Genomic DNA, 15,377 nt, shown 5'->3' with positions numbered 1-15,377 from the left:
TGTCATTAGACCACACCCCTTCTCATTACAGAGATGCACATCACCTAATATGCTTAATTGGTAGTAGGCTTTCGAGCCTATACAGCTTGGAGTAAGACAACATGCATAAAGAGGACGATGTGGTCAAAATACTCATTTGCCTAATAATTCTGCACTCCCTGTATTTTGGCACTTCTCTCCAACATGCAAAAATCATATTTTTGTTGCTAGAAAATTACTCAGAACCCCCAAACACTATATATGTTTTTTTAGAAGACACCCTAGGGAATAAAATGGCGGTCATTGCACACGGTATTTTATCTCACACTGTATTTGCGCAATAATTTTTCAAACGCCTTTTTTTTGGTGGAAAAAAATGGTTTTATGAATGAAAAAATAACAAAACAGTAAAGTTAGCCCAATTTTTTTTTATAATGTGAAAGATGAAGTTACACCGAGTAAATAAATACCTAACATGTCACGCTTTAAAATTGCGCACACTCATTGAATGGCGCCAAACTTCAGTACTTAAAAATCTCCATAGGCACGCGGCGATACCTCACATGTGTGGTTTGAACGGCGTTTACATATGTGGGCGGGACTTATGTGTGTGTTCGCTTCTGAGCACGAGCTACTGGGGATAGGGGCGTTTAAAAAAATATATATTATTTTATATTTTATTTTACTTAAATTATTTTATTTTTATACTTTAAAAAAAAAAAATTGTGATCACTTTTATTCCTATTACAAGGAATGTAAACATCCCTTGTAATATGAATGGTTCGTGACTGGTTCCCTCATTCCATCAAATACTAGGTATTGTTTTTTCAGGTTGCAGCTGCAAACCTGGGCAGTAATTGGTGTGGGAAAGTAAGTAAAAGCTGGCTCCTGTAAAAATGATTCATAATGAACTAGTATGCTTGTTCGCTTGCCCAATATTGCCCCTATATTCAGCTCACTTTAATTAGGCGCAGCCAAGCCATACTGAAAACAATACATTGTGGATAAATGTTATAATGCATTTAAAAAAAGAAAATAATAAAGAATGTGCATCATATTTGTTCTACAAAACACAGCTGTTCTGTAATAGAAACACTCATTTTCAAGGCTAATAGGAGCACAGCTATTTAGAAATATAAAAGTCAGCCTTGATAATCTTCTTTTACAAACATAATTTAGAAAAATCAGCATAGAGTTTGCATTTGTGATACCTTAATGATGCTTTAAGCTACACATACCTAATAGTCTAATACACAGTGTTATCTATATACACATGCACAAATAACAAAAATATGTCATTTTGCTGCCATCAAGTGGATTTTTACCATACTACAGTGACAATATTAACATCACATAGGACAACATTCCTTCTTTAAAGTTATTTTACCCACTTAAGCCCCGGAAGAATTGCCTGCTCAATGATTGGGCAATTCTTTTGCGATTTGGCACTGCGTTGCTTTAAAGTGGAGGTTCACCCAAAAATTTAATTTTTAACATTAGATTGAGGCTCGTTTTGTCTAGGGGAATCTGGTGTTTTTTTTTTAAATCAAAGCAGTACTTACCGTTTTAGAGATAGATCTTCTCCGCCGCTTCTGGTTATGGGCAGCGGAACTGGGCGTTCCTATTTGATTGACAGGCTTCCGACGGTCGCATACATCACGTCACGATTTTCCGAAAGTAGCCGAACGTCGGTGCGCAGGCGCCATATAGAGCCACATCGACGTTCGGCTTCTTTCGGCTACTCGTGACGCGATGTATGCGACCGTCAGAAGCCTGTCAGAAGCCTGTCAATCAAATAGGATCGCCCAGTCCCGAAGACCATACCCAGAAACGGCGGAGAAGATCTATCTATAAAACGGTAAGTACTGCTTCGATTTAAAAAAAAAAACACCCGATTCCCCTAGACAAAATAAGCATCAACCTAATGTTAAAAATTGTTTTTCGGGTGAACTCCCGCTTTAACTGACAATTGCGCGGTCGTGTGACGCTGCACCCAAACAAAATGAATGTCCTTTTTTCCCACAAATAGAGCTTTCTTTTGGTGGTATTTGACCACCTCTGCGGTTGAATTTTTTTGCACAATAAACAAATAAAAAGTGACAATTTTGAAAAAAAAAAACACAATATTTTGTACTTTTTGCTATAATAAATATCCCCAATTTAAAAAAAAAATTCTCAGTTTAGGACGATATGTATTCTTCTACATATTTTTGGTATTAAAATAACCATATATTGATTGGTTTGCACAAAAGTTATAGCGTCTGCAAAATTGGGGATACATTTTTTTTTGTTATTTTTTTTTTACTAGTAATGGCGACAATCTACGATTTTTATTAGGACTGCGACATTATGGCGGACACATCGGACACTTTTGACAAGTTTTTGGGACCATTGGCATTTATACTGCGCTCAGTGCTCTAAAAATGCACTGATTACTGTAAAAATTTCACTGGCAGGGAAGGGGTTAACACTAGGGGGTTAATTGTGTTTTCTGACTGTGTGTTTTAACTGTGGGGGGGGGGGGAGATCTGTCTAGAGGAAATGACAGGTCGTGGTTCCTAGCTATTAGGAACTCACGATCTGTCTCTCATCACAGAACAGAACAGGGTTGTGTGTGTTTACACACACGTCCCTGTTCTACCTCTCTTGCCCACTTATGGCCAGCGGTCATTGCGACCGCCGGTCACGAGCATCGGCACCCCCGCAATGCAGCAGGCACACGCACACCTGCTATCCCACTTAAAGCAACCGACGTACAGCTACGATGGTTTGCGGGATCTTGCCAACCTGCCGCAGTATCTTGATGGTGGCTGGTCGGCAAGTGCTTAACGTCACTTTTGGCACAACTACAAACAAGCGTTTTTCTTATATAACATATACTCTGCAGCAAATATTTCAGGGTTTTTTTTTTCAAAATGCATATACGTCAAACCCAGACACAACAAAATGTTCTACCACTAGTCTTTAAATTAAAATAAATGTTGAAATAATGCAACATCCAAATTATTACAGTCCATTAACCTCCCTAGCGGTATGATTATTTCAGAAAAAAGGTGCTGAAAGCGGTACCATTATTTGCAAGGAAATTTGGCGTTTTATACTGTAGGCCTGTAATTCTTAGGAATAACTCACTTAAATCTGTCCAAACAAGAGTCTAGTAGGCATCCCGGGTATGAATTTTTTTTAAAAACAAAATTATAATATAATAAATAATTATAACAATAATATAATTATAATAAAAATTATTCAATAATGTAATCAACTCAAAATCACTGAAATTTGCTCAGTTGCAGAATTGTCGCTGTCATTACTTTTATTTTTTTATGACGAATTTCCCCACAAATCGCTATCGCACAATTCTGCAAGTGATTATAATTTATTATCGCTGTTTTCTAGCTGCTCTAAAACCATTTTTGACATAAAGGGACACTTTTGGTTGCTATGGACAATCTACAGTTTGCAGCAGAAAGAACACTTTTTATTATATAAAAGTACATGTAGGACACTGGGCAGACCACTAGGGACAAGGGGTGTGTGTATTTTTTACATACAGTAATGTAATCTATAAGATTACAGTATACTTTATGTAAGGTGTTTGTTTACCTTTTTGAATTTGGCACCGTTCTCCACTCCCGTGCGTCGTAACGTCGCAGGGAACGGAGATCGGCGGCACACAGAGGCACTGTGTGAATCGAGTGAGGTCCCGCTCGCTCACACAGCGCGGTGGCATCGCTGGATCCAGGGACAAGGTAAGTAAACCAAGCCTGTGGATTCTGTGAGGCGAGCCTGAGTCTGACTCTGGGTTACCGATCGCAGCAGAAAAATTTAACCCAGAGTCAGACTCGGGAATACCGCCGGGGGGGTTAAGTGCTTCAGAGTAACAGCAATTTCAGTTAGATTGTTTAGCTGTAATTTTCCCAACTGCCTGCAGCTTCCCAGGTTCTGTTTGTATTCTGCTGTATTGCCATAGAAGTTTCTGTCCACCACAAGAGGGAGCTGTTGAGAAATGGCTCACAAGTAGCTGCCCACTTCTTGTCTCTCAAGAAACTCCCCTAGTGGTGGCCGTGATAATCTCATTTAGATTATTGTTCAGCATGCAGGGAAAATAACCAGTAGGAAAAAACTGTGCTAACTTAGAATAACGAGATTGTATAATTTACTTTCATTAAAAAAAAAAAAGTCAATGGTTTCTGTATAATGAAATATCCCTGTAGAAATGGAATGAAAGGGATGGAAACTGTAGGCAAGCACTCTTTCCCTTATGATTCAAGGAATTACATATTTTTGACCAAAGTACAGTATAAATGTACAAATGAGCATCGAACCATAAAGTGAAAGAGTCCAAAGTGTCTTTAACTGTTTGTAATGCTGCCACAAAAAGATTGCCAACACATTTCGGGGGCAACAAAATTTGGGGGGGAATAAGGACTTGGGTGGACTCAAAGGAATCTATAACTAGTAGAAAAGCTTTTAACTAGATTAGAGTGTTAAACCCCAAGCCAAAAGACGTTTTTTTCATCAGAATACATTTTGATCCATTTGGGTATTGTTTACGCTTAGTCCATTCAAGTCCCGTATTCTATTCTTCTAAGCCTTAAAGAGGAAGTAAAGCCTCTCTCTTAAAAAAAAAACCTGCAAGACAAAAGCATAATAAGCTAGTATGCATAGAATACTAGCTCATTATGAATTACTTACCTGAGAACGAAGCGCCCGCAGCGGTCCTCGGACACCTCCTCCGTCGCCGCCATGATACCCGGAGTGACTTTCGGGTATTGCTGCTCCGGCGCTGTGACTAGCAGGAGCTGCGATGATGTCACTCCCGTGCATGCCCACGGGAGCCGCCACTAACGGCATGATCACCGTTAGTAGTGGCACGCTCAGTGCACCTGTGCGCCGTAGACATCGGTGTCGTCTTTCTTGCAAATATCTCCTCAACATCATTAGACTGCAAGACCCTACTCTGTAAAGCACTGTGGATTTTGTTAAATAAATTAAATGTTTTCCATATGTTTTGTAGAAATAACACGAACAAACAGCTGCCAGTCTGACAGCAGTGGTTTTCAAGAGGATCCTCCTGAACCTTTACCCTTAAAGGTAAGATAAAGTTTTATGCTATTTGTTCATCATTATATCAGGAAGCAAGATAAATCTTGACATGTTGGAAAGAAAACTAAAACTTTGCAGACACTGGTTGCTGTATCTCTGGACAAGGAGTCAAACACTAATGTAATTTTTAACCACTTCCATACCAGGCATATTCTGGCACTCCTATTTTGAGGGAAAAAAACCTGTTTCATTATCTAAAAAATAACAAAACACTAAAGTTAGCCCATTTTTTTGTATAACGTCAAAGGTATCTATTTACTTGGCGTAACATCATCTAACATGCCACGCTATAAAATTGTGCACACGCTTGGAATGGCGCCTGTGACAGAACCCACTGTCACTGTGTGTTTTGGAAGGGACTGTGGGCTGGCCTCCTACCCACTGATAATGGCCCAGAAGAGACTGGAGACCTGGGGACAAGCTGGCATTGAGAAAATGTAATGTAATGCTACATACCTTATCCCCCACCCCCCTCTTGTTGCTGTGTCTAATTGTGTTGGTAAATGGCACATAGACAATGGTCTGGACTGGAGACATCTCTCCGCAGGGGATGTGTATTGAGGGGCTGCCTGCTTACCATAATCCCTTTATGTTTATCTGTAGTCTGTTTCAATGTACAAGTGTTCAGTTCCCATTGGTTGTTTCTTGTCCCCTACCCCCTCCCTTCTATGACAAAGCTAAGGGGCGTGTCCCTAACTGTGTGTAAAAGTGTGTGTCTTGTATTAAATAAACAGTTAATGCTCTGCATGTTTAACCCTCAACACCTGTGTGGATTGTCTCGTGATTGAGGGGTAAAGGGCTGGTTATGGCGAATCTGCAAGCTGTGGGTGTGTTTGGAGGACAGGAGACACAGGTCTGGCGGAGGTGTCCACCTGGGGTATCCGAGATCCGTCACAGCGCCAAACTTCGGTATTTAAAAATCTCCATAGGCGACGCTATAACTTTTTATACAGGTTACTAGTTTAGGATTACAATGGAGGGCTTGGATTAGAATTGTTGCTCTCGCTCAAATGTTTTCAGCGATACCACACGTGTGGTTTGAACACTCTTTACAAATGTGGGCGCAAGGTATGTATGTGTTCGCTTCTGCGGGGACGGGGGTGCTTAAATTTTTTATTGTTTATTTTTATTTTTACACTTTCTCTTTAAATAAATGTTTATTTATTTTGTATCACTTTTATTCCTATTACAAGGAATGTAAACATCCCTTGTAATAGGAATAGGGAACAGGTCCTCTTTATAGAGACCCTACATCTCTCCTCTAGGCTGGAAAGACTGAGATCAAGGGGAAAAAAAATTATCTCAGCCTTTCCAGCGGAGTACACGGCAGTGTTTACATCTTAACGTCGCGCCAGGGCCTCCAAAGGTCATAAAGACTCCCAGGGATCATCTGGTCCGTGGTATTGTCTATGGTGAACTTCCGCTGCCAGTAATTTTCTTCTCTGGTTTGCCAATTGCATCGGCGAGATGGTAGAAGCACCAGAGGGCTGAACATCCGCTATGATTGTTTTTACGGTGGAGGGAATCGCCGGCTGAAAAAGAAGATATAAAAATGATACCTGTAGCTGCAGGCATCATTCAGATATCTCCACTCAAAGTCCAGGACGTCATATGACGGCCTTGGGTGGGAAGTGGTAAATTGTGATGGCAAGCAAACACCTCCCGTTTTAAGAAAGCTCCTCTGTGCTTCACACGGGTTCAGTAGAGGGCTGTTTGGTATGACGGGGCAATTGCCAGTTAAAGTAGTATAGTGCTGAATAGTCATGAAGGGGGTCAAACCTTCCGGAGTTTAAGTGGTTAAGACCACCTTACCAAAACCTAGCTGTTTTTTTATTGGGCTAAAAGCCTTATTTAAGAACAAACCTGAAATAGCTTTATACTGTTGGGACTAACTGTTATGCTCCGTACACACTGTTATGCTCCGTACACAAGACTCAGATGTGAGCTTTTGAACAGAAATTTTGATCGTGTGTATGCTCCATCGGACTTTTGCTGTCGGAATTTCTGCCAGCAAAAGATTAAGCGTTTGGTCGGAAAAAAACTGATCGTTTGTAGCAATTTCCGATGCGAAAATTCCGACGCATGCTCGGAAACAATTTGACGCATGCTCGGAAGCATTGAACTTAATTTTCTTGGCTCATCGTAGTGTTGTAAGTCACCGCGTTCTTGATGCTCGAAAGTTCAGAGAACTTTTGTCTGACCTTGTGTATGCAAGCCAAGCTTGAGCGGAATTCCGTTGGAAAAACCATCCAAGGTTTTTCCAATGGAAAATCCGATCGTGTGTACGGGGCATAAGACTGTATCTGTGCTCTAAACCATTGGTTCTGGATGCACACTGGGTCTGGGGCGCTGGGGTACAAAGAAATAATTGGTTTGGCTTTTACCGGCATCCATAAATTATTTGTGTTGAGAAATTGTATTGTGTATTTTGTATTATGGGATTAAAAAAGCTTTTTTTTTTTTGCTTTGCATTCTTTCTGAGGTTTATGTAAAGCCTGTCAGGTTATACTTTCTGGTATGTACTGCATGCTTGTAAGAAAAACAAGTTAATTCTATTTACAGAACATGCAAGGTTTTATGTGGCCCAGGGCCACTTTACGGTACGTTCAGTATTTACAATTACGAAACATACCATTTGTCTTTCGGTTTTATGGTCAACAGGACAAATATTGAGGGGTAGTCTTCCCAGTGGAAGCACATATAGCAGTATAAACTTGACATCAGTTCTAACCTTCTCTTCTCTATCCAAAACAAGACATTGGGCCGGATTCAGATAGGTTAGCGGATCTTTAGATTTACGTTACGCCGCCGCAAGTTTTTGAGGCAAGTGCTTTATTCAGAAAGCACTTGCCTGTAAAGTTCGCCGGGTAGGGGGCGTGTAATATTTAAATCAGGAGCGTCCCCACGCCGAACGAACTGTGCATGCGCAGTCCGCAAAATTTCCCAGCGTGCATTGCTCCAAATGACGTCGCAAGGACGTCATTGGTTTCGACGTTAACGTAAATTACGTCCGGCCGTATTCGCAAACGACTTAGGCAAACAACGTAAAAATTTCAAAACTTGGCGCGGGAACGACGGCCATACTTAACATAGGATACGCCGCACTTATCCCTCATATAGCAGGGGTAACTTTACGCCGGAAAAAGCCGAACGCAAACGACGTAAAAAAAAAGCGCCGGGCGGTCGTTCGTTTCTGAATCGGCGTAACTCCTCATTTGCATATTAGACGCGTAAAAGATACGGAAGCGCCACCTATCGGCCGGCCTGGAATTGCAGCCTAAGATCTGACGGTGTAACACAGTTACACCTGTCGGATCTTAGGGATATCTATGCGTAACTGATTCTCTGAATCAGTCGCATAGATACGACCAGCCGGCCTTAGAGATACGACGGCGTATCCCCTGGGTTTAGGCTAGAGATGCACTTTAATTACAGGTAGTTATTTCTGGTTGAAGGGGGTTGGTTTACTAAAATGGGGGTGTGCAAAATCTGGTGCAGCTGTGTATAGGAACCAATCAGCTTCCAGGGTTTTTTGTCAAAGGTTAATTGAACAAGCTGAAGTTAGACCCCTTTCACACTGGGGCGTTTTTCAGGCGCTCTAGCTTTAAAAAAAAAACGCCTGTAAAGCGCCTGAAAGAAGCTTTCACACTAAATCGCCTGAAAAACGCTCCAGTGTGAAAGGGGTCTTGGCGTTTAAAAAAGCACCTGTAAAACGCCTGAAAGAAGCCTCATCTGCAATCCCAATGTGAAAGCCTGAGTGCTTTCACACTGAGGCGCTGTACTGGCAGGGCATCAAAAAAAGTCCTGCAAGCAGCTTCTTTGCAGCGCTTTAGGAGCGTTGAATACGCCGCTCCTAAAGCGCCACTTTCTATTAAGACCCCTTTCACATTGAGGACTTTTTCAGGTGGTACAGAGCTAAAAATAGCGCTGCTATCCCGCCTGAAAAACTCCTTTACTGCAGACTCAATGTGAAAGCCCGAGGGCTTTCACACTGAGGCGATGGGCTGGCGGGAGTCAAAAAAATCTCCTGTCAGCAGCATCTTTGGAGCGGTGAGAGGAGCAGCATTGTTGAAAACAATGGGAAACTGCGGCAATACCGCCCGCAATGCGCCTCTATAGAGGCACATTGCCGGCGGTATTAACCCTTTATCGGCCGCTAGCGGGGATTAATACCGCACCGCAAGCGGCTGATTCCCGCGGCAATCCCGGCGGTATAGCGCCGCTATTTTTAGCGGCGTTATACCGCCACCACGGCTCCCGTCCCAGTCTGAAAGGGGCCTAAGGCTCTTTTTTTTTATGCCAAAGCGCCTGAAAAACGCCCCAGTGTGAAAGGGGTCTTAGCGGAGCTTTACCAGCGTTTTTCGGGTGCTGGCAGTATGAAAGGGCTCTAACAGCACTCAGGCTTTCACATTGGGATTGCTCGATTCACACCTATGCATGTTGCTTTTGAGCGTTTTTGCGGTGCTTGCTGCGTTTTTTGACGTGTGTTTTTACCGCAAATTTACTGCGATTTTACCGCGATTTGCGTGTCGTGTTTTTTTTTTTTTTTTTTAGCCAGTAATTTTTTTTTTTTACATTTCCTTTAACAACCAGCTATAAACAGGTAAAAAAAACACAAAACGCAAATCGCGGCAAAATCACGGTACTTGCGATTTGGATGCAGGTCCATTGAATTCTATTGCATGCAAAACGCTGCTTTTTTCATTAATAAAAAGTCCCTGACCCTTTCCAAAAACGCAGAAGCACAAAAAAGCATTGATTTTGCACTATACAGTTTTTGTTAATTAACCCCACTGTAAGTATTAATATCCTGAAAGGACAAACCTGTTAAATCCCCCCCCAATAATGTGCTTTGGCATGTTTTCTCTTTTCTCTGCAGAATCTGCATGGAAGTTCAGACAGCTTGGATAGCCAGGTGACTCTCCATGGGAAGAGCAGTTCTTCGGAATTTCCAGATATCAGCGAAGAATATGATGATGTTCAAGACTTTACTGATCCCCTGGTGACTGGGAATGCTACAGTAACTTCTGCAAGTCAAAGCCCTCCGACAGACAAACATTTATACAAATCACTATCAATGACTACAGAAAATAGTGATGACCTTTTCCAGAGTTTTGAAAGTCATGGCGACAATATGAAGGGAATGTACAAGCAGATATCAATATTAGAAGATCCTGAGAAGGAACTGGAGGAAATTACTAATGGTGTAAGTTACTTTCAGGATGGTGAACAAGAGGACCAGATGGATAACAGACAAACACAAACCCCGCTGTCCTCGGAAATGGAATATCCAGTTTATGTCACACATTACTTAAGTGACATCAGGAAAACCAATCGTGAATTCTCTAGTGAGACAAGTGATGACCAAGACTGTTTTGGGGGACATGTAAGTCATCCTCAAGTTAAAAGTGATAGTGAGAGTAATTCATTTGCAGATGATGAGTGTTCAGTAGTATCATCGAGTGTGAAATGGACATCATCTCTCATGAACAGTTCACAAAACTTCAGCTTCCATGCACAGACCCCAACTGAGTCTGTAGATTACTCCGACCATGAGCTGCACTACTGCCACCAAGACAAAAAGAGTACATTCCAAACAGAGTTAAACACAAACATTTATAAGTCGGTAACCATACAGATGTCTTCAAACTTGCTACAAGATCCAGGCGAATGCGCTAGTAGACAACATTTCAGCACAAGCAATAACCAAAATGAAATGCATGCTTTGTTTTCTTGTGTGGCTGATAGAAAAGATGCTTGTAGTCAGACTGAGACAGGGTGGTTGAATGGCTGCTATACTAACAATCATCAAAGAAGCTGCTTTCTCACTGAGTCACTTTCATTTGATACGGGTCTATGGGGCCACCGTCATTCTTCACATCCTGCACCTAATATTGCCTGCTGTCATTGCTGCCACTGTCATCACTGCTGCGTATCAAGATGTCCACCAATGTCCAGACACAATGTACCTAACAGACCTAGTTCTTCTTACGTCAATATAGAAAAGGAACTGTCAGACACACTAAGCTTGTTAAGGGAATCACTTATCAGTGTATCTTTGGTATGTATAAAAAATATATATTTTTTTTATTTTACTTTGACCCAATGTTTAGTTTGCTTAGTGCTGTATGCCATGCCATTACTGATGTACACCAGGGCTCAAGTCCTGCAGGAACGCGTGGGAACAGAGTTCCTGCACTTTTTTCACAGCAGGAACGCAGTTCCCTTTGCAGGACTAGAGCAGCTGAGAGCAGCCGAGCCGCCCGAGCCAATCCTTCACTAAGCAGCGATGCCCAGCTCGAGTCACTGTCAGGGGCAGGCGAACCTTAGTAATCCTTTATGTTACTGGCCGCTTCCTGTATATGGATTCATCAGGTATTCCGTCACTTTCTCAATGCTGCAATGTCTCCTGGGAGCTTTTGTCATTGTTCCCAGGAGACATTGCAGAGGTCTGCCGCAAGTTATCGTGGGATTTAGAAAGAACATGTTTAGTAATTATACATATGAGCGTATCATTTTTTTTTTTTTTTTTTTGTGGGGGAGGGGATCTTGGGTGGGAGTTCCCACACTTTTTTCCCCAGGACTTGACCCCTGATGTACACCCTGCAAAGTTAAAATTGAACTCTGGGGTACTTCAAAAATTAGCCTTGCAGTGCCCCCTTTTCTCTCCGCACTGCAAGAGATACATGTGTGATTAGTCTGATGGTAGAGGAATAGGCTGAAATACTTATATTATTTCTTCTCCAGCAACCTCCACTCCCCTCCACTCCTGAATGTAAGTAGGCTTTCAATGTCATTAGAATGTACATGATGAAAGCCTATGGCCTCGTACACACGACCGAGAATCTCGTCGTAAATGAAACGTCGTATTCCTTGACGAGTTTCTTGTTAGGCTTGTCGAGAATCCTGTCAAGCTTTCTTTGCATACACACTGTCAAGACAAAATCTCGTTGTTCATTATAAAGGGAAAGTTACATTCCACTGGTGCCACCCTTGGGCTGCTTTTGCTAATCTCGTGTTACCGCGTTTGAGGGAGCAGCCTTGCAACTAGGAAAAAGCTTGCAGGAGTGAGGGATAAGGTAAGTATTTCTGTACATTCCTCTACCACTGGACTAAGGAAAAGGAGGAAAGCAGGAGGTGGGGCTGAAGTTAAGCTTTAAAATAATTTTACTAGCATCTTCTTACAAAATAATTTATGTGATACACAGTGCCTTGAAAATGTATTCATAGTACCCCTTGAAATTTTCTGCATGTCATGTTACAACCAAAAACATAAATGGATTTTATTGGGCACATAATTGTGAAGTGGATGGAAAGTGATAAATGGTTTTCTTTTTTTTTACAAATAAATATCTGAAAAGTGTAGCGTGCATTTGCATTCAGTCCCCTTTACTCTGATACACCAAACTAAAATCTAGTGAAAACAATTGCCTTCAGAAGTCACCTAATTAGTAAATAGAGTCCACCTGTGTGTAATTTCATCTCAGTATAAATACAGCTGTTCTGTGAAGCCCTCACAGGTTTGTTAGAGAATCTTAGTGAACAAACAGCATAATGAAGGCCAAGGAACACACCATATAGGGATAAAGTTGTGGAGAAGTTTAAATCAGGGTTAGGATATAAAAAAATATCCCAAGCTTCATGGAGTACTGTTCAATCCATCATTTGAAAATGAAAAGAGTATGGCAGAACTGCAAACCTACCAAGACTCGTCCATAGACCTAAACTGGCAGGCTGGGCAAGAAGAGCATTAATCAGAGAAACAGCCAAGAGGCCAATGGTAACTCTGGAGAAGCTGCAGAGATCAACAGCTTAGGTGGGAGAATACAGTAAAATCTTAGAAAAAAACCTGTTCGAATCTGCAAAAGACTTGAGACTGGGGTGGCTGTTCACCTTCCAGAAGGACAACGACCCTAAACATACATGCATAGCTACAATGGAATAGTTTAGATCAAAGCATATTCATGTGTTAGAATGGCCCAGTCATAGTCCAGACCTAAATCCAATTGAGAATCTGTGGCAAGACTTGAAAATTGCTGTTCACAGACGCTCTCCATCCAATCTGACAAAGCTTCAGGCAATTTGCAAAAAAGAATGGGCAAAAATATCTAGATGTGCAAAGCTGGTAGAGACATCCCCAAAAAGACTTGCAGCTGTAATTGTAGCGAAAGGTGGTTCTACAAAGTATTGACAAAGAGGGGCTGAATACAAATGCATGCCACACTTTTCACATATTTATTTGCAAAAACATTTGAAAACCATTTATCATTTTCCTTCCACTTCACAATTATGTGCCACTTTGTGTTGGTCTATCACATAAAATCCCAATAAAATACATTTACATTTTTGGTTTAAACATGACAAAATGTGGAAAATTTCAAGGGGTATGAATACTTTTTCACTGTAGCTCAAGGGGAGATAAAGCAACACGATTTTAAGATAGAGATGGCCTTCAGATTTTAAGTGTAGAAAATATAACTATGGGTTTCTTCATCTATATGGTATAAAGAGATATTTCAGAGATAAGCATTTTTGGCTGAATTTTACTGACAATTTTCTGACACATAAGTGGCTTTCACAGAAATGATTCTCATACAATATTCAGATGGCTTGGGATTAGGCTGCCACAATGCTTCAATATCATAATTTAAACATATATAAAAAAAGTCTGCTATAACAATGCTTAGTTACTTAGTACAAATCATGTTCTGCTGAATCATCACTAACTGCTCTCTATCACCTTAGTACATTATGGAATGCATTGTGAGCAAGTAATTTAGTGTTAGCAAAATAACAAGCATGTGGTAAATAAATGTAGAACTAAAGACAAAACCTTATTTTTTTCCATTTTGGATACCATAAGGGAGGATTTTAACCCCAGTAGTTGTCTTGCCATCTGCGTCTCAATGGGGAGATTTACCTTCACTTCCTGTCCCATAGCCAAAACAGGAATATAGGAGTCCCTCCAAATGAGAGAGTCCCTGACTGTCACCAGAATTAATGTCGCGATTGGATGATGTTTCCTCTATTCTTGTCCTGGCGACAACCCAAAATTTGGCATTTCCATTCACTTTCAGTAAACAAGACCAAAAGTGAATTTCCTTAACAATGGCCCAGCCCACAGTAAACATCTGACAGGTGTTCTAATCCCTCTCCACTGAACAAAAAAGTTTTGCCTTTAGCTATACTTTTAAACCTAGTACACATGGGCCGAATAGACTTCAATAGAAACCGACTGACATTCGGCCTGCGTGTACTGCAGTCGGTCGTACAAAAACCAGCTTCTGAAAAAATGTCTGCTAATCGGCTCCCGATCAGCGCTTTCAGCCAATGGCTGGGATCGCTGACCAGAGTGTTATGGCTGGGTGTATCAAGAAAATCTTTTAGAATTTTTTGGCTGGCTATCTGATAATTTTCTGTATTTACCCTGAACAGAGTAGAGATGATGATATGGATAACATGAAAAAAGCATGTCGGACGTATCGAGAGAAGCTTTTAGCAATTGAGCAACATTTGCTGGAGCAACAAGCTGGCTGCTTTAATATCCTCACAAGTGAAGAAAGGTAAGTCAGTTTCATATTGCCTAAAGATTAGAGCATTTTATTAGATCAGAATTCATTCCTATCCAATCTACACGTTTTTCCTATTATATGTTATTAGTAAAGAAGGGGAACATTTAACAATGGTCTCCATGCTTGATTCTTAAAGGGGAGTTCCAGCCTTTCTTTTATGTTTATTAAAAGTCAGCAGCTACAAAAAGTGTAGCTGCTGGTTTTTAATAAACATACACTTACCTGTTCCACGGTCCAGCGACGTGCCGCTGGGAGCTTCGTTCTGGTCCCCCCCTTCACCGCCGGCGCCACCACTGCAACTGTGGGCACCCGGCCGTGTCAGCTTTCGGCTTCACGGCCGGGCACTCACTGCCAATGCGCGAACGGCGCAGCGCTCCCTGATTGGACAGGCGATCGCCTGGGACCTGTCACGTATCCCAGGTGATCGCCTACAGGGAGGGGCCGCTAAAAGGCGATATGACATATGGACAGGCGATCGCCTTAGTGGTCCCTGGGCGGAAGGAGGAAGTGGGACAGGAAGTCCCACTCCATGTGAAGCCCCCACTCCCCCCCCCCCCCAAGAAAATTACATGCCGAATGTGGCATGTAAGGGGGCAAGGAGTGAATTATGCGAAAGTTCCACTTTTGGGTGGAACTACGCTTTAAACTTACAGATACCTGATAGAATCCTGAACCAAACAGAATGTTCTGCAGGCATGGTTGCTTTGTATGCAGTTCCCA

At 41.6% G+C, this 15,377-nt stretch overlaps 1 protein-coding gene across 2 annotated transcripts in view; it reads left to right on the top strand.

Moving 5' to 3' along the window:
• Positions 1-15,377, top strand: part of ITPRID1 (ITPR interacting domain containing 1) — a 181,095-nt gene that overhangs the window by 149,998 nt on the left and 15,720 nt on the right. For both annotated transcript variants that reach the window (XM_040353275.1, XM_040353276.1), the window contains exons 10-12: positions 4,997-5,073; positions 9,965-11,146; positions 14,521-14,648. In XM_040353275.1, the coding sequence (XP_040209209.1) occupies positions 4,997-5,073; positions 9,965-11,146; positions 14,521-14,648 (1,387 nt within the window). The remainder of the gene's footprint in view (positions 1-4,996; positions 5,074-9,964; positions 11,147-14,520; positions 14,649-15,377) is intronic.

Source organism: Rana temporaria, chromosome 5, assembly GCF_905171775.1.
Source record: "Rana temporaria chromosome 5, aRanTem1.1, whole genome shotgun sequence".
NCBI lineage: Eukaryota > Metazoa > Chordata > Amphibia > Anura > Ranidae > Rana > Rana temporaria.
This window is presented reverse-complemented; position numbering and strand designations above follow the sequence as displayed.